The sequence below is a fragment of the Necator americanus genome, chromosome IV (assembly GCF_031761385.1).
Source record: "Necator americanus strain Aroian chromosome IV, whole genome shotgun sequence".
Lineage (NCBI taxonomy): Eukaryota > Metazoa > Nematoda > Chromadorea > Rhabditida > Ancylostomatidae > Necator > Necator americanus.
This window is the reverse complement of record NC_087374.1, coordinates 8,071,062-8,089,930: the sequence shown is the minus strand read 5'-3', so window position 1 is coordinate 8,089,930 and position 18,869 is coordinate 8,071,062. Positions and strand designations below refer to the sequence as shown.

General features: G+C 39.2%; 3 protein-coding genes across 4 annotated transcripts; all 3 read right to left on the bottom strand.

The window, feature by feature from the left end:
• Positions 1-319: 319 nt before the first annotated feature.
• Positions 320-4,248, bottom strand: RB195_000643 (uncharacterized protein; the record flags this gene model as incomplete). The annotated part of the gene is made up of 13 exons (XM_064197098.1): positions 320-460; positions 522-689; positions 765-859; positions 930-1,077; positions 1,564-1,681; positions 1,734-1,869; positions 2,077-2,212; positions 2,336-2,486; positions 2,549-2,715; positions 2,777-2,869; positions 3,421-3,548; positions 3,962-4,029; positions 4,121-4,248. 13 exons carry the CDS (start codon positions 4,246-4,248, stop codon positions 320-322), a joined length of 1,677 nt encoding a protein of 558 aa, XP_064052979.1.
• Positions 4,249-5,008: 760 nt separating this feature from the next.
• On the bottom strand, positions 5,009-17,761 carry RB195_000642 (uncharacterized protein; the record flags this gene model as incomplete). 2 transcript variants are annotated; one of them, XM_064197096.1, is made up of 29 exons in its annotated part: positions 5,009-5,041; positions 5,898-5,972; positions 6,122-6,194; positions 6,261-6,364; positions 6,419-6,589; positions 6,644-6,778; positions 7,325-7,509; positions 7,606-7,716; positions 7,784-7,853; positions 7,908-8,005; positions 8,065-8,149; positions 8,842-8,915; positions 8,986-9,109; positions 9,177-9,278; positions 10,170-10,271; positions 10,321-10,376; positions 10,440-10,536; positions 10,976-11,046; positions 11,241-11,307; positions 12,232-12,341; positions 13,212-13,338; positions 13,399-13,501; positions 14,606-14,811; positions 14,868-14,992; positions 15,048-15,134; positions 15,196-15,271; positions 15,367-15,513; positions 17,425-17,539; positions 17,634-17,761. In XM_064197096.1, 29 exons carry the CDS (start codon positions 17,759-17,761, stop codon positions 5,009-5,011), a joined length of 3,057 nt encoding a protein of 1,018 aa, XP_064052977.1. The 2 variants fall into 2 exon arrangements, with proteins under 2 accessions (XP_064052977.1, XP_064052978.1); XM_064197097.1 differs by lacking the exons at positions 5,009-5,041; positions 5,898-5,972 and having other exon boundaries at positions 6,080-6,194.
• Positions 17,762-18,437: 676 nt separating this feature from the next.
• RB195_000641 (uncharacterized protein) lies at positions 18,438-18,641 on the bottom strand (the record flags this gene model as incomplete). The annotated part of the gene is made up of 1 exon (XM_064197095.1): positions 18,438-18,641. The coding sequence occupies one exon, from the start codon at positions 18,639-18,641 to the stop codon at positions 18,438-18,440; it is 204 nt and encodes a 67-aa protein (XP_064052976.1).
• Between the last annotated feature and the right edge of the window lie 228 nt (positions 18,642-18,869).

Here is an 18,869-nt window from a genome sequence, read left to right as displayed (position 1 = left end):
TGTCTTGTCCCGTCATATCCTTTCGCAACCTCGGAGTAAGCATTCAAACTAGTGGAACTAAAACTAATGTAAAATTTGCGAAATGGCAAAAGGTCTGACAGTTTTTCTTTACTTCCTGCACAAGTGGCGTCATGTTTCTAGAAAAACTCCTGAAGAGTTTATGTACTCAATGACATACTCAAAAAAAAAAAACTTACAATTAATACTGAACAGCAAATAATGAGAACATAACAACAAAAGAAAAAAAAAGAACAAAATTCAACAAAAAAAACGAAACAAAAATAAACAGTATAGGTAACAATAAGCGAATGAACGAGTGTTACTTCCGGAATCTGTCGAGCAACTGCTTCTGTTTCGAACTCTCCACTTTTTCATTTCCGAACACTTCTTTTTCCACTTCTTTCTTCTCTTTGACGCGGTCTTTTCTTACGTCATCAATCACCATATTTTTGCGAAGTTCCTAAAGAGAAGATACTGTTGTCAGGAAGCGCTAAACAGAATGACTCAGAAATAATAAGCACCTTATGTGCTCCAGTACCGCGGCCACGCATTTTGTGCTTGGGAGTGTATTCAATTTGTACCGGACGGACATACAGAATTTTTTTCCTATCCTCCATTTCTTTCTCTAGCATGTCTTCATTTACTCGTGTTATGTCTAGCGGATCAAGGGCAATAAGCTCAGGTTGGAGCTGAAAATCGAGTAATTCAAATTGAGATCCATAAAAGAAGAAATGAAATTGATAATCAAACAAATCTCATATGACCTTATCAAGAAGTTGTTTGACTTCCCGTTCTCTTCGCTGTTTCTTCGTTTCGTAAGGGTTTGCCATCACAGCATCAACGTTTGCCTCTCCAGAACCTAGAACAGAGAAAAACCGTGATATTTGAACTGAGAAATATACTGATAAGGGATAGTAAACAAGATTAACCTGGGACGAGCATGCTGGTGAATCCATTTGCATGTCCAACTCCAAGCACATCCTCGTAAGGTACAAAAGCAAGGTCGGAGACAGGACCGCTTAGACGGTGTGCAAGGTACGGCTCATGGCAGATACCCAGATGCATGTCTTTGAAAATCTGCAAATAGAATTTCAATGACATTTATTGTTGTTCTTAATTCTGCTGGTAATGTTATTAACGAATGTTAAAAAAAAACCATCATTTCAATTTGTTCTTGGAGTTCTATGCCCTGTTTCATTCCCAATTATATATTTTGCGATAATTACAGCTGCTCTCATCAGGAATAGGCATGCATTAAGGATGGAAAATGTTAAATTGCACCGTTGTCGTGCAATTTATTCATCACAGACACATTTCAGGCGAATTTCGCAATAAACAAAATAAGATGTGTCAATCTTGTGTTTAAACTTAAAATCCCATTCATTTTAGCGAATGGTTACACTTGCAGAGATGGCTTAGAATTATAGGCAACTTTCCTGGAAGCTAGTTGATCACAGGAAAAACGCATTTGAATTCATCTCATTTATCAACACTTTCTTTTCTATGAGGGAATCGGCAGGATTTCTGGGAATAATATGATGTAGAATACTCTAATGAAACTACCTGAACAGTGTTTCCAATTGCACAAGCCACTGCCATACGTTGACTGACAGCTACGTGAGATAAACCGAACGCTAATGAATAGGCATGCAATTGTTTATACATTCGCACATCCCATACTCTGAAATAAATACAGAATTGTTGTTGGACAATTGCAAGGATGTAGTTAGTACCTGCATTTGCGATCAAGCCCTGTCGTGACCATGTATTTTCCTGTCTGATCTATATCCATGCCTCTGATCGATGACTGGTGTGCAAGCATTTTTACCAACGGTTCCTTCACATTTGGGGACCATAAGCATACAGTTCCTTAACAGTAACGCACACTAATTTTGACAACCTCTAACATCAAAATCCTGATGATAAACTCTTTTTTTCAGAACCTCAGCACATCACTATGTTGCAATAAACGATATGGTTTGACGTTAAATCTATATTTTTCTTAATTTGGAGTTCTCTGTCAAAAATTAACGTCAAATTATTTGTCAGATAACATCAGTGTGATGTAGGACTCACCATTTTCATGCCCGGTATGAATTATTGCATTACCAGGATTCTGGCACATTACATTTAATGATCCCAAACGACATGGGAATGATGTCACCATTTTTCCAATCGAGACATCTAGCCAGTGCAACCAACCGGTACCAGACTAGAATTGGATTAAATCCCATCATATTACCAGTCAGAGAGAAAAGGAAACGAAGATATTCACAGAAACATTTCAACTCTAGCACACTGTCATAGCGTTTAGATAATTTAAAACCACACTTACTGATCCTACAAGAAGGAAATGTCGGGGAAGGAACTCAAGTCGACGGATGTCATGCAGCTGTTTCACACAATGTAGTTCTGTTCCTTGGTTGTCGTATACATATGTGTAGTGCCTTTGCGCAACTGCGTATATGTTTTCTGTGTGCATCCACCTAGACAAATCGTATTTTGTATGGACTTTTCGAAATGCGGCATCAGGAACAAATACACGAACCGAACGTCACGAACAGTCTCCATTACGTTGGTTTCACAATGAAGATTCTTAGTTTGCCAGTCTAAAGAGGCAATATGTCCTCTCTTCCCACCAAGTAACAAGTGGCGACCATTGTCAGTGTACGACACCCGATAAGGTCCAAAATTTTCGAGATGGAGCTCGAAATACTGAAGACTTCAAAAAAATCATTTTATCGATTTTTCCAACGTTTTATTAGCAACCACAAACCTTACTAGCGTTCGCTATATCTACGGCGTCAGCGATCTCATCTTGCCTAATTGCGTATGTTGGTTCTCCATCGTCTCCCTCTATGAACCCTTCCTGAAACATACATGTTCAGATTCGCTTGGTCCGACACTATCTCAGTACAGCATTTCAAATTAGTGACTTGTGGTCAAAATCGATCATACGATCCAATCGATCCGCGATATGGGTGTGTCCAAATGACATGAAGCTTGGTGCAGTCGCGTAAGCGGCTGTGCTCGAAGCGGCGTGCTGCAGCGCAGCGGTTGGGACCGATCGAGTATCTTCGCTAGCACTACTCAAGGCTACAGATCGAGTGAAACCAGAGGTTGTCCCACCTCGATCCCGACCGCTCGCTTTATTATGCCGCTTCGAGCACAGCCGCTTACGGAACTGCGCCGGGATTTAGGTCCTTTTGAACCGGCTATAACCCAGGTGAATCAATCAGGTAATAAAAAAACCTATGCGAAACTGTTATCCTAGAATAAAACAGTGGCAGCGTCTGTAGATCGCCATGGAGAAAGAATAACTGGAAAATCCAAAAAGGAAACAAAAAGAAGAGCCGAAGAACCAAAAAACAAATTACTACATTCACATACCAAAATTAGCAAATAAAAAAATGATCTAACCTCTTCTTTGTTAAGTATCTCTGCTCGCGCAGTCTTCTCAGATCGTTGAACCAGTTTTCTTTTTTTCATAGCAAATTTCTCTTTATGGAATTCACTCCTCATATTTTTTGGATTTAGGGTGGAAGCACCTAAACCAAACTCTTCCTAGTGGCTTCTTGTGAACCAAACCGAAACATATCCAAACCATTTATCTTTTCCTTGTATGAGCACGCTCTTACTTCAAACCTGTTTTCTTGCGAGCAGTACTGACCTGTGTTGTTGAAGGACAACGCTTTTTTAGGCTGAGGTAAACAAAAGAGCAACCAACGCGAGATTCAATGAATAACAAAATGCATCATATCTACTAGTAAAGCGTTGCGTAAATTCTCCACTATCTATGCAGCTGTATGCTGTGCGTGAAATTTTATCACGGATAAGTAGTCCTGAGCATATCTAAAAGAAAAACAAAAAAAGACTTTAATTGTCCTGTCACAGTGATTGCAACAGCTAAAAAAGAAACTGCAACAAGTAAATCGACAAAGCAGTCCGAAAAGTAAAATACCTGTATCATGTTTTATCAAACGCGACGGTTCCAACGGAGGAACATCAGGAAGATCGTGTTTTGGTCCGCTACAATACTAGTAGTAGTTATTGACTAATAAAGTAATATCTGAGCAGTTGAAGGAACCGATCAACAAGCATTTGTTCGAATGATACATACCGCAGTGAAGTAACCTCAGATTTCACGCCTTCATTTCGTTCTTTCTTGACCTTCTCTTCTTTACTGAATTTCTCCTCATCTCGTCTTTTTCGCTTCACTTTCGAAATCGGCTTCTGGTCAGTATTCATTAGTGCTGATAAAAGCTAAATATCGTATTTTGTAAGTGGTATTATTATACTGTACACAGGCCGTGCTACTTGGCTAGATACATCGGCCGCGCCCATGATTCGCACCCTCATCATTACTTCTTCCCGAACAATGAGATAACTACTAATGAATCCAGAAGGTCACACAGACCCAAACCAGTAGCACGTCTGCATTCATTTGTACTATCAATGGTCTCAACATTTTAAAGTATATATAGAGACACTATGGCTGAGTAAAACGCGAAGGTAATGATAGAGATTTCTTTATTGAAATAAACAGATAGAAGCGAATAAGTCTGACATACAGAGCATTAATAGATTTAGCGTCATTTCTAAAGAAAAAAGGAAAGAAAAACATTGATCACAGTTCTCATACCTAGTTGCTTTTGGGTGATGAACAAAAAAAAAAGAGAAAAAAGTCTCAAAATTGGGAGATTATATTTACCATGCACACACACAACGTGAACATACGATACAGCGTTAGTGACGGTCAATAGTCGAAACTACGCGATTAACTAGAAGGTAGAAGAACAAGAGAATCAACCGCGATAGTGCCGCAAGATTCTCATTGAGCTTTAAAAACACCCAACAATTACCTTAACAATAACACACAAAAACTTGTAAATAGAAACCAGAAATATGATCCGATGAACTAATACAACACCGAGTCATGCATCGCAAGAAAAAAAGCTGCAAGAAGGAAAGGGCTCATTTGAAAGCGACTAGCATTTTAACATGCTGATCAATAATCCGTACTCCGAACAAACAACCAGACCTGAATAAGGAGAAAGTTAGCAGGGCGCTAAGAGGTCATAACTTCATAGGTTTCAAAAAGAGTTAAGTTCAGAGGAATAAAGAGTTTCAATCTCAAACCACACTTTATTCGATGGCAAACATGTCAATTCGCAGAATCTGTAAGTGCTTGAGATCTATTAGAGCATTCTCGATTAAACAGAGTGTATTAAACAAGAGCTCATAAGACACATAAAATGATGTGCCTTAAAATACACAGAAATAAGATTACGCAAGTACCAAAGGCAAAGAGAAAAACATCACTGGAGCATATACAGAATATCTGAGGATACATAGTGATTTAATCACCCCACCAAAACACAATTCTCTACTTTCTTTGTTTCATTTGCACTTTTTTTATACTTAATGTCAACTCCCAGAACTATTGAAACTTGAAAGGAATTGAACTCAATTACACGTATCATCAGCTCGACAGATTGCAAACGGATGTATAATATGAAAGTGGATAAAATTTTGACATTATCCAATTCTTCTGAGATGCACCAACCAGTTGAAGAGGAGAGTTGAACGCAATGGCAAGAACGTTGGGATTAGTCAGTGGTTCAGAACCGCCTTAGCTCAACTAACCCTTTTATCTCTCCGAAACGGATGAGATAGACTTGTCTGGGAGGATAAGAACACTGAACACTTACAAATCAGTTGGCCACAGCATGTCACTGTATAGGTCGCCTATACCTCCCTAAACCGCTGTGATTTTGAATTGAAGGCAAACGGATAGGTACTCCCAGAAGGATCGATCAATGCCAATCACTTTATCCCTTATTCTCATGTAACATCGAAAAATATGGTAGAACAACCATAACTAATGGAAACCCTACTTGTACCAGATCCCTACTTGCGGAATTCGCACAAAACTGGACTTTGAAAGTGATTGATTGCAGGGCGAGGGATAACTAAAGAAATAGTGACTAATGCCATTGTCAGTCAATGACACTTGAAAACAACCATTTTTCAGGTATTAAATGTTCGTATACGAAAACGGTTTTGGTAGTTACCTCAATCAATTGTTGATTTCACGTTTAATATGCTGAAGGAATTCTACATAAGAATGTGTAGACTCGCTACGATCATCTACTAAACGTCTCACTACAACTTCCCGTATTGGCGATTCCTCTCTGAAATTCAAGCTGTTAAAATGAAGAATAGAGTGGATAAAAACTGAATCCCCACAAAACACTTACTTCACGATAATAACTGGTCCTACATAAAACTTCAAAGCGGTAACGTGCCGAACGAATGCGTGCACTTTCTCAGAAAACGGATTGTCGTAACATCGGAACGAATGCTGAAAAATATTAGTGGTTATTTCACGACAATAAATTTTTCATTGCCAGTTCACCTCATCTATCTGCTCATAGGCGCATCCAAAGAGATCTTGAACTAACTGAACGCCGCAATTCGAAGACACATAAAGATAAAGTGCCGACCCAGCTTCAATAAGGTAGAGTCCGTCTCTGCTTATATACTCGAATGATAGAGGCAATGCTGCCGGCCACTTGCCCTCTTCCATCTAAAAGTAATCGATCTCAGGAACCACATAAAAACTTATTAAAATATTAATTACCTGCAAGATTTCATTGATTCTGTACATCTGTGGATAGAACTCCGATAGAATCTGCTCCAAAGGGCAAAATCGAAGCACAAGCATAGCAGCAACGCGATCATCCAGTTTTATACTACGCCCAGCGCAGAAGGAAGTCTGAAACACCATGAGCATCACTCGTTCTAAAAGAGGGGCGCATTCCAGGAAATTGTGATGCCTACGCGATGAGTAGAAATTCGCTGATAGCTGAAAACGGAATTGTCCAGGGCAACAAGGCAACATAAAGTGAAGTAAAGTGTGGTACCGTTCTTTCCTATGTCTTTAGTAACTCCTATTTTATTTCCAGAAAATAATCAAAATTATGGAAGTAAAAGTACGAAGTTAAAACAAGGATAGCGCCTTAAGGGAACCTAGCGTTAGGTTCTTTTTTCTGGAAGAGGATCACACACAAAGTTACGAAAAGTGTAGTTTCCAAGACAGGAAGATAAACAAACCAGCAATACATTACCTTTAAAAATCTACAGATTTTCAAACCAAGCTTTTTAAAAACACCTTCACGTTTTATCTGCCAGAGCATACCGGAACAATGTCTCTCCCCATGTATCTAACTAAGTGCTTGTAACAGCTGTGCTGAATAAGCTGTGACCTTCTCCAAAACATTTCTTCTCATATTCAAAGCGCAAGAAAAATCTTTTCACTTACATGTTTAAGCATAGCGAGAGCATAGAGAGGGAAGAGCCGCAGATGCCCGTGGCGGGGAGCTAATAATCCTCCAGCGCGTCCCTGTCGCATTGCTTTTTGATAAGCCCCTAAGGAATCCACTACGGCATTTACGATAGCTTCTCTGCTATCCGAGAGAGCAGATCCGGTCAGCGATCGATCGACACCTGGATTACAGTTGAGTTTGTTGAAGATATTAAGTATTGAACTATTAACTATTAACCATTGAAGATAGTAAAAATCCAGTCATAGTCGATACTCACCAATTTTTGCAATAAGCGAAACTGTTGCTTTGAGGTCAAAATTGTTGTAAACCTGCGCAAGGTCTGCAGTGGTAGGCAGGCATATAGTATGAACACGAATTCTTCGGTCCCCTAGAAATGTCCCTCTCAATTGACTTGTCACAAAACAAAAGCCCACAAAAATGTACAAAAAGTATACCTTTGCTTGAGGTATAGAGAAGAGCTGCTTGGAAACATACAGATGTTGACAGTTTTTCTTCCAGTGCTACCTAAGCGGAACCTTTGTGATTCGCAACTAGAAATTGTGTACATACAATAGGTACCTGAACAGCAATTGCAGAATCTGGATTTACATTCGCAAGCGCTAGAAGATCGGTAGATCTCACGAAGAAATTTCCGTAAAAAGTAGACAAACTGAGCCCTTTAACAAAAAAATGTTTTGAAAAACACGGTCATAGTTTTCACACATTGAAAATGCACCTCTAGAACAGCGAATACGCAGCACAGCCTCGAAACCTATCTTCCTGGTAAGGTATCTCGCAAATATCTTCTCGAAACGCTTCACCTCAAATCAAAGAAAAATAATAAATGCTGGGCTTGTTCAGTAATGCACTGGAGTAGCACAGAGTTGAAGCAAACGATTCAAAAAAAAAATCACTAAAATATTCAATGTTATGGTCGGCGCTAAAAACTATTTTGAGGTGATTTCAAGTGTTGAGTTCAGACATAGCTACATGAACTTATGGTGGAATAACAAAATTTATGCAAACTTTGCTTTAGATCAGCTGTTAACACAATAAACTTCTTCTACAGATGGTGCACCTGTGCTAGATAGCTACTCTTCTCGATCTATGCTTTGATCTCCATATGAAAATCCGAGAACTCTATCTTCGCTGTATTCAAATCAGTATCAAAAATAGCGCAATCATAAGGAATTTAAAACGTACGGGGTGTAGGACTTAATTTCAACTCGGCCAGTTCGCTGCAGGAAAGCCCGGCTGCCCATGTAAAAGTTGGTACAATTGTGGGGTTAAAATCCCAGAGGAACCCGAATATATTTTCGCTTCAACAAAATAAAATCTTCGTTTCATTGGCAAACCATGATCAGCATCATGTATTAGGTTCAGGAAATTGCTCTTCCACTTTAGCTAGGAGTCATTAGAAGTGCATATAGAAGCTAAATTCAAAAACGAGAAATTTGATCTACGTTCCAGTGCATCTTACCAAGAAATAACAAAAAGAAAATCTGCGGCAAACCTGTATAATATCGTTGAGGCAATGATAATTGGGAAAATGATAAACGCAACCAGTCGAGAATTTAGCAATTTCAGCTGAAAAATACCATAGTATACCATGATACGGTCACCATCACGACGGTGGCACATTAGAACAGGAACTCACATAACGTGGAAAGATCAGCATACTGCGTGTTCAACAAGAACAAATCCAGTGCTATTTGATGACCGGTGCATTCAAGGGCAAGAGTTTTGTAGAAGTCTGTCGCAGGAACAAGATTTTGAACATCCTAAACCTCGATTTCCAGAACAACAACAAGTAGCAGCGAAATAACGTAACAATTGCTATAAACTCACATTATCGGCCCTTTGGTTAGGATCCTCTCTAGGCTTTAGTGAAGCGGGACCAGTGTTTGGAAGCGTTGCTTGGAGCACTGTGATACGTCCTCCTATTTCAGCCTAAGAGAACAAGTACGAATCACAAAAAGAAACTAACTTGAGTACTTCACAGAGTTTTCGAAAAGAATTCACTCGAGTTTCATCCAAGCAAAACATGTTCACAAACTTTAAGTGTTTTTAAATATATAAATTTACAAAGAATTATAAATCTTTTCGAGGTACCGCTGGAAATCCAACAAATATTTGGAGCGCATACTTTGGTCTTGTGTGCCACGCTAAACACCTGAGCTAAAGAGAGACTGTCATATATTGCAGTTCTCCTCTTTTCAATACTGTAAGATTTCCACCAGCACTCACTACCGTAAATAGATCGTAAGGTGTATTTTGCTTAAATTATTAGTGTGTATCAATACAAAAAATCAACATTTTAAAGAATTTTTAGGGAAATGTTAAGAAATTGAAATACGAGAGTTGTTATCTTGAAAATTCATTCGTGGAGATGAGAACTGTAGCTTGTTTGAAAAAAGTTCTGCTAGATCATCCTCGTTAATGAGGTAGTATGCTTAGTATGAACCAACGAACCTTTTCATCTAAATCGTGCTCTATTAGAGCAGTATATCTGAAACAAAGTGGTTCTCAGTAATAATTATGCAAATAAAATGACATAACGTATCGTCACTTCTGTTTCTGCTCTCTTTTTTTTGTTCTTTATAGAGTTCGATTATCGTCCTCTGATGGAAAAATACAAAATGTGCAACTTTTCTCTAGTTGTTCAAGCTCTTGCAAAGAGAGAAATGAGTAACACAAATTGCTAGTAGTAATTATTTTGCAGCTCAAGAAATCCACCCACAGATTTTCTCGCATACCGTGTCCTTAACTATCACACCTCTTTATAAACTTTAGCAGAACAAAGCATAAAAAAGAGAGAAAACGGCATGCCAATACACCTACTATCAATTCATGGACAATTTTCAGAGCACATCCAAGGCAGTTGGAAGAAGAATTCGTCCTTTCGAAAAGAACAGGAAGTTTTTCAACAAAGGAGCGCACAGCCTAAAAGAATCACTGTGCTTTAAAGTTAACTAGAAATGTATGAACTCACGTCTATATTTTTCTTGAGTGGGACTAGAATACCGTGATGTGTTGGGAGAAACATATCTAAAACTCAGAATTGAGGTCCCAATCCATTACTGCTCATGAGAAAATTAGAGAAAAGCAAACCGTCGACTTCATCAACGACCAGTTCTTTGGGCAAAGAACGAGATCCAGAACTGAACTGGTAGAAATGTACCATTGAGTCCACAGCAACAAATGCAATCTAAAGCGAGGTTAAAAATGATTTTAAGAGTATGCTGCGTTATTCTGTATAAGAGAAAATACAATACCAGAAATTCAGGTGATAATCAGAGACATTTAATTACCCAGCACAACCTATTTTTAACGAAGCCTATGAGAATGTGGCATCAACTACCGTATGTAGAAAGGAAGAAAGCACTTCAATGTGCTTGATGATTGAGAGAGATGACTAGAGAGAAAAAAGACGAACAAAACAGAGGAAGAAAAGAATGTAGATATATTTTAAAAAGTGTCACGAACTGCAGCACATTTGGAACAACGAGTACGACTAGGACTGCTCCTTTTTATTTCCGCCATTTTCTGGACGATAACGATAACAAGGACAATTTTCTTTTTTTTGGGATACTATTCTAAATCTTCTGAGGTTACTAAAAGTAGAATAGTAGAACAGTTTCCCTAACCTGAGTTCTTTCATCTCCAGGCAACTGATCGAGGTTGATAAGAAGCTGCTCAGAGAATGCAAACAAATAGCCTAAAAACCGAGATGTTAAGCTACGGAATGAGCCAACAATTTTTCGCATCGTTGCAGATGAGCGATCAAAAAAAACAAAGACAGTAATGTGCGAGTTTTAAACTCACTATTAAAATAAAACAGGTAATTAAAAAAACAATTTCAACTAATTCTTAAAATGATTACTTTTGTAATATCTGAAATCAAAGGAATACCTGATTCAACAGCTGCAGCACTGACATCCAACACAAAAACGTAAACTGCAGGTTGTGGCGGTCGTAACTGAAGATTAAAGTCAAAGTCTTGTCTATGAATTATAAGCAAATACTGTAGCGGGACTAATTCTACTAGATTTAACACAAACAAAAATTGAGAAAACATTATTGACCACAAAATCTGGTAGGGTAAAGATTTGAGTCACGATGAAATCCAAACTTCATATGAACCTTTGAATAGGCTTAATTACCAATATACTGCTAGGAAACGGATTACACCGCAAGGCGAAAAGGCGATTATCCTATTTCGCTGCAACCCAGGTGACTGGACTAATTGTATGACCAATTAAATCACTAGCCGTGTCCGTAAAAAGCATTTGATAGAGACACGTGGCCCAAAATCAACAGTATCGGTAATTGTTTAAGGGTAAGGGTATATCGATAACCTCAATCAGCACTTTAAATCACGTCCGTAGGCAAGGCAAGACGTTCCAAAAACTCAAATGGCAAATTTGCAAAAAAAAAGTGATAAAATCGATCGTTGCTGAAGGGTACCATAATAGAAATACGTGTATCTGTGACTAGCACCAACAGTTTCACTCTTACGGCCAAGTTCCGTCCAGTTCCATAAGTTGCGAAAAAAGAAACCCTGATTGCTTCATACAATGTTCCACGTCTTCGTTGCTTTACCTATTCAATATCGCTAAGCACACACGGTTGAACCGTTCGAACGTTGCCTCAAAGGTTCAGTTGTACACTTCTTCTCGAAATTTCGCCTGGACGATGTGCTGTGGGAATGTGTAGAGAGTGAGCAGCATAGCGAGCCAATTATGAAATAGTTTAACTGCCCAAATGTAGGGAAAAAACGGTTCTTGAGTGTCCGTGGGAATTTGCAGCGGTCGGACAAAGTAGTGTTTCATATCATATACGAAAGCACAGCATTACCGTGAGAATTGGTGTGAATAACTGGAAAACGATGAGCGTCACTAACCATGTACTCATTCGGTGCAATGAATTCGACAGTAGGATGTTTAATTTCAGGCCGATTGACAGGATCTCCAAACGACTTTGTATTTGGATCCCAGCAGAAATCATCTGGTACTAAAAAAAAGGTTGTTAAAACGTGTGATGTAAAGATGACAGTACTGTACTTAGCAATCAGGAAGATCACAACCACAGTGCATAGCTGTACCTGTTTAAAGGCATCACCCCACAAATCTGAGGTGGTACGGGTTTCAGGTGGAGTATTCATATATGGGATCGTAGATTATGGAGAGGAGGGTGATTTTGCTCATTTCTTCCTAATTGCCGTAGAAAAACAGCGCGGGAGATACGGCTTCGAGCGTTCCGGCGCGCCATTTTCCACAACGAGTTCGATTGGAGCGCGCCAACCCTGTGCACTCGCCGTATCTTCCGGGCCTTTTTTACGGCAATTAAGAAGAAATAGACGGAATCACCTCCCTCTCCATAATCTACTATACGAATACTCCACCCGAAATCCGTACCACCTCAGATTCGTGGGGTGATGCCTTTAATTGTGGTAAAGGGAACCCTTCGGAGAAATGTTCTCGTGTCCGGCTAATAGTTCTATCGCGATGCAGATAAGGTTAAGGATAAGGTTTTCGGAAATCAACTCAAAACATTAATCTCTTTCATTTAAAAAAATCAGCTTTTCAGTTCCAAAAAAACCAACATTTTGTTTGCACTCGAACACCAATCTTAAAAGAGTACCGTAACTTCAAAAAGATCAATGACAAACAGTCCATGCAGAGTGGACATAATCTTCGAGGTTACTGCCTCAAATATCAGAGGTCTTCTTCCCGACTACAAACTTTCGGTTTAAAAAAATCTTCTACAGCGAAGTGGTAACCACTTGTCTACCTCTAACTATTACCTTATAATACTCGGCAATAACAACCCTTAACTGCAGGCTGAAATGGGCAACAGCGTGTCTATCCAATATTAACTCACAATCATTATTTCTGTTACACAAATTGCACTTCCAGTGACGCGAATCAGGTAAATACACGTAAGGGTTTATATATGTCCGACAATACCGGCATCGAACGATCGTCGATGTTTGGATGATGTTTAGATTCTGAAAAGAAATGCTTCCATCAGTAATGAATACATAGGCAAAGATATCGCAAAGAAATACCTTCATATCTCGAAAAGGGTGCAAAGTGAGGCCAAGAGGCAGTCGACTTTTCTTCAGTAGCTCCTCAGTTTGAGGAACCATAGTCAATGTACATCGGAACACGCTGAAATGGTAGAGGTCAGATTAATGATCCTCGTTGAGTTTTGTTTCACACTTGACAGTAAAGTGATGCGCTTCGCTAGGGGACGATAAGGAGGAAATCAGTGGCTGGTCAGATCGAATCGTGAGCCTCGCAATGATTGGAATTTTCCCCTCACAAATGCATCATTTATATTGAATCTTTGTTAGACTCGATGCGGTCGCCTACTAGTACATTTATTTACCGAAGAAGTATACCTTTTGTCCTCGACTGAATCTCCAAGAGATTTAAAGTTATGAATCACTTAAAACATGTTTTAAAAGTAACTGTCTTTATACTATAGAGGATCGGAGTACAAACAATTGTGAAAGTGGGAAGAAAATATGTGTAGGCGCCGTATGCTGTAAATGGGAGGATGTTGTGATTACATCTTGTATTGTTCGAGCTATAAGCGGCGCCCTATCGACAGCAATGAATCACTTATATATTTGTTCCGTCTCTGCAGGCGTAAAACAAGGTATGTCCTCAACATATAAAAACCACATTAAAACAGACTTTAAGCTGCCCGCAGGGTTCAGGGACGCACAGGCACACGGTTTGGCGGCTCTGCGGTTTCGATGATTATTGAACACACTGTTGTGAATAGTCAATAACCACGAAAACCATAGAGCCGCCAAACCGAGCGCCCGCGCGGCTTTGAACTCTGCGGGCAGCCTTAAAAGACCGAATGGGAGAAAGGAGACAGCAATGAGAAGAGGAAGAAAAAAGTACAGATAGAAACCGAACCAAATAAGTCTATTCGAAAAGAACGTTGCTTGTTCGTAAAAGAGCATAACCAACTCCTTATCACTCCTGACGTGAAAAAAAACGAATATTAGCCGCTTAGATCTTAAAACACGTGAAAACCATCTTTTTTTTATTCCTTCCGCTGTTAAACAAATTCCATTTTAAAAATGAGGATGGTTAAACAATTGTGAAATAATTCGTTTGGTCAAATCAACGGACTAATAAAAACAAGAAGTCGATGAATACGAAAGACGCCTCTCTTATTACTTATATTGCAATATGTTTTCAAAATAGAGTTACCTCACCCAATTTGTAGATCTACTTTATACATTCGACACCTACCTTGGATCCACACGGGCCGCGTTATTTGCCATGTTGTGGGGGAGAGTGTATTCAATGTCATCAAATCCCAGTTGAAGAATGTTCCTTTCCGCCATTAAATCAACCAAATCTGAGGAATATCCAGGCGCTGCCGCCGCTCGGGAGTCATTAGGATACGCTCCTCCCCAAGTTGGTTGCGTAGGCATTACCCTTCCACCACTCATATTCTAAAATCACCGGAAAATAAGAGATTTCGATGAACAACAAACGAAGGTGTTGTTACCATTTGACTGAAACCTTGTTGCACTTGGTTTATGCTAGGTGGCATTGCTGACAAAGCAGGTGACTGGGCGGCATAAAATGCACTTGGATTGTCCATCCTTGTCGGAATAGGAGGAACCGGTGGAACTGAAAGGAGGATAAGTTAATGAAGCCAACCCATAAAAGGTTATATGCAGATTACATGATGGTGGAATAGATTGAACTGGAAAAGGTGATGGATTTGGAAGGCTGGTGTGGTTGATGGGAGCGGCTGAAGTCGCTGGTTGAACTGAAATGTGAGGATTAATAAATGAAACTATTACAGACACAGAGGTTAGTATGCAGAATACCTGGTGGTAGAACAGGTTGAGCTGGAAAAGGTGATGGATTCTGAGAGCTGTGGCTAGGCGTGGCCGAAGTTGTTTGCTAAAGAGCTGAAGCTAATAGAAAGGCGGTACTAACGGAAAGTGAAGTTTTGAAGTGAACCACTAGTTAATCTATCACCTACTCTGCCAACATACCTGATAGGGTATATGTTGACCAGATTTCTGTGGAGCAGGTGGAAATGGTGAAGGTCTTCCCGGAAATGGAGGAACGGATGAAGGTGTATATGGTTTAAAAGCTGAGGAAGGACCATTCACTCCATTTTGGACTTGGGCAGCGGCGAACTGTAAAACTAACATTTTCCGGGAGGTTTTCTTTTTTGCGGGAGTAAGGGACTCAACTGGAAGAAAACTAGTTCAATATGAAAAAAAAAACTCAATTCTGCTGCTTTTGTTTTCAGTTCTTACTACTTTTAGAAATTTTCTTTTCGCGGTGCAAACTATCACAAAATCAGAAGTGATTATATTTACTGTCACAGTATCGATTACTGAGTTTCTTATGCTTGTCGCTGTTTAGCAACCTTATACTGAAATATTTTGAACAACTGTTCAGTGGAATAGAGAAATGTCGAAAATCGTTAAATTTCATTGCAGACAGGTTGGAATATCCCAAATCATATTTGATTTGCCGGTTTTTACAACAAACAAATAAAATATAGAAATTAACTATAATGACTGTTATAGTGGTTAAATTATCCGTGAATTTCTGCTTACAATATACTTCGTTAAGTAGCTTTAATAAATGATAATGATAATAATGGGTTTGGTAAATGGACAACATAATCTACAAAGAAATGGAACGAATGCCTTTAATTCGCTTCGTTTCCGATCCCTCTAACTTGAAAAAATAATGTATATGATTTCATTTCTTCGAGCATAAGTGAAGGAACTTATCTTGTAACCGTAAGCCGCCGGCCAGGAGTTGTCACGGTATCGTTGATATACGACCGTGAATGAGGTCAAAGAAGACAAAAAAAAGGTACGCGTTAAACTCAAAGTGTAGATAAATAGGATACAAGTGTGCGTCATACTTCTTCAGAAAAAGAAAGAAAGTGCTAGTGCCGCAATGCTTCGGACTTGTAGTCTAAGCTTAGATCAGGAAAACAAAAAAAAAACTACTCTACGCAAAAAGAGTCAACGACGTGTAGACTAGTAAACTGCACAGAGTGTTGTCCTTTACAAAAACAGCACCATCATTCTTACAGTATACATGTTTAACTAGAGTTACAAGCACACCAAATTGTAAATAACTTGATATTTTGATAGAAAGATTGCGAGCTTCGTGCGCTGAACTAGCACCAGCACTATCTGTATATTCTACCAGCCTAGCTCTTCCGAGTTCAGAATCGCATACTCGTGGACAACTTTCAGAGATAGATGAAGTAAGATATTTCGACGTGCAGGAATACTGCCCATAATTTCATTGTATGCAATGTTTCATGATGATGTACGATAAAAAAAACAATTTTCGTTGGAATGTCAGTTGCAATGATCATTTTCCGAACTATGAATCCTTTTTGACGGGAGCGATGCATGTTCTAAAGAAATTCATTAACAAGAGGCCCTAATTAATTCTTTGTTATTAATTCTTGATGCGATTCTGGCTGTTGGAAACAAATACTACCTCAACGACGCTACCGCAGTAATCAAAATTCAAATCTTACTACCATTAATTTTCGTGCACTAGTGCCGTTATAATGTACCATACGAGGGAGTGTTGTCGCTTGTTTGTTCTTTCATTTGAGCATTGACATGGCACTTATTCGTGAGTTTGAAAAAAAAATGAAAGGATATCAAGACCGTTTGGCCGATAATTGATAATCACTTTGATCACATAAGCCTCAACAACAATGGAAAGTGATTTTTATTTTTCTTTTAAAAGTTATTTTATCACTATGATAATCGGTAGGTTGAAAAATAACGACAAAAAAAAAGAAAAAGAAAGAAAAAAGTTTAAAGTTTAAAAGATTTAAAAAAGTGATTCATATGAACCGCACACTTTTTTTTAATGACTGAGCACATGAATCTGATTTTTAAATGATTGAATCACATGGATCTGATTTGATCGCTCATAGAGGCAGTTTCATTTTGGACAAAGGTGAACAAGCGTGGGCTGAAATTTGAACTGCCAGCTCGATCAGTCAGATCGAAAATGAACACACAAAAAAGAACAAACGAAAGTTTGTCAACACTCACATTCCCATCCTGTGGCAGACCATTAATTGTCGGCGCATGATGTGGCATATTCGGGACGCTCGGGAATTGTTGAACTCCAGGAAAAGGTTGGAATGGATTTCCTCTTGTAACACCACTATTCAAATAATAAAATATAATATAATTCAGTTGCAGTTTGTATCAATTCATATCGGAAAAGTAAATTTATGTGTCTAAAAGAATGAACTCACATTTGAGGTTGGACGGAGGATGTTGGCTGTGCATATTGTGGGAACTGAGATGCATGTTGGTAAGGCGTGCTACTGAACGCTTGGGGAAATCCCACCTTCTGCGGGATAGCACTGGACGGGTTAGCCATCCAACAGTGGAAATTCCACCTGAAATTAACGAAATGAAGATGACAAATAGAAAGAAAATATTACGAAACAGTCACTTCACACATTAGATCATTATTTTATTCCAAGGAAAAAAGTATTAAAACGAAGTATAATCAACAGAATTAAGGGACGTAGAGCAGATGTCAAATCGAGTAGGTCATGGACTCAACAGAAGGTTTTACCGCTATGTTAAAGTGTAATAGAAAAAGCTGTACGAACAAGATCGAAACGAGATTCGGAAGCAAATTGTGGATTCGAGAAAAATGACGTCTACAATGCTACAAAAGACTACAACATCGCCATACAACTATGAAAATTTATTTCTCAAAGACATCTGGTAGAGTAAGTCGAGCAAATAGGAGATCTCATGTATAAAGAAGCGTCCGGAACCTATATCTTGGCAAAAGCTACCGGGATCCTCTTCTTCCTATACAGCTGATTTCATAGGCTTTCAACAACTGCGCCAACAAGCCACAAAATGAAAAGTTCTTTTTCTTACTTTTCTATTTGTTAAGAAATTGGACGATAATAAGGGGATAGGAGCTCCAGAGGGGAAAAAAGAAAAGGACTGGAGAGGACCAGAAGGAAAAAAAAATGCGATTCACCCAAAGTACTAATGCTCTGAGCGCTTTTTTATTTCATCCGAGCGGATGAGCGCTAACTTCCACGCATGAAACGTACACGACATGAATCAGGGATTATCCGTGGTTGCACGGCCAGGGATGTAGCCCATACCGTGTTCAGGTCCCAGTCCGAGTCTACGCCAGCAATTACGGTCTGGCCGACCCTACCGGTAATCAAACAGACGACGGATTCGCCGACGATTGCAGGAGTCTCGAACACCGTTGCGACAGAAACCATGCTACCGTATGTGTGCTTAGATTCGCAGCGTCGCCGCGCGACCGCGCGCAAGCCCCTGTCGCTCCCGAATATTATCGGTCACCTTTTTAAACTAAAGCATGCTTGTTTTGTTTGTCGTCACGTTTTTTATCAATATAATGTTGGCGTCAGCGTTTTGATCATTTGTTACGGAGAAGGTTCCACGGTCGTTCATTCGGCTTCTGCTCACGTTCACGATCCCCTTCGTCG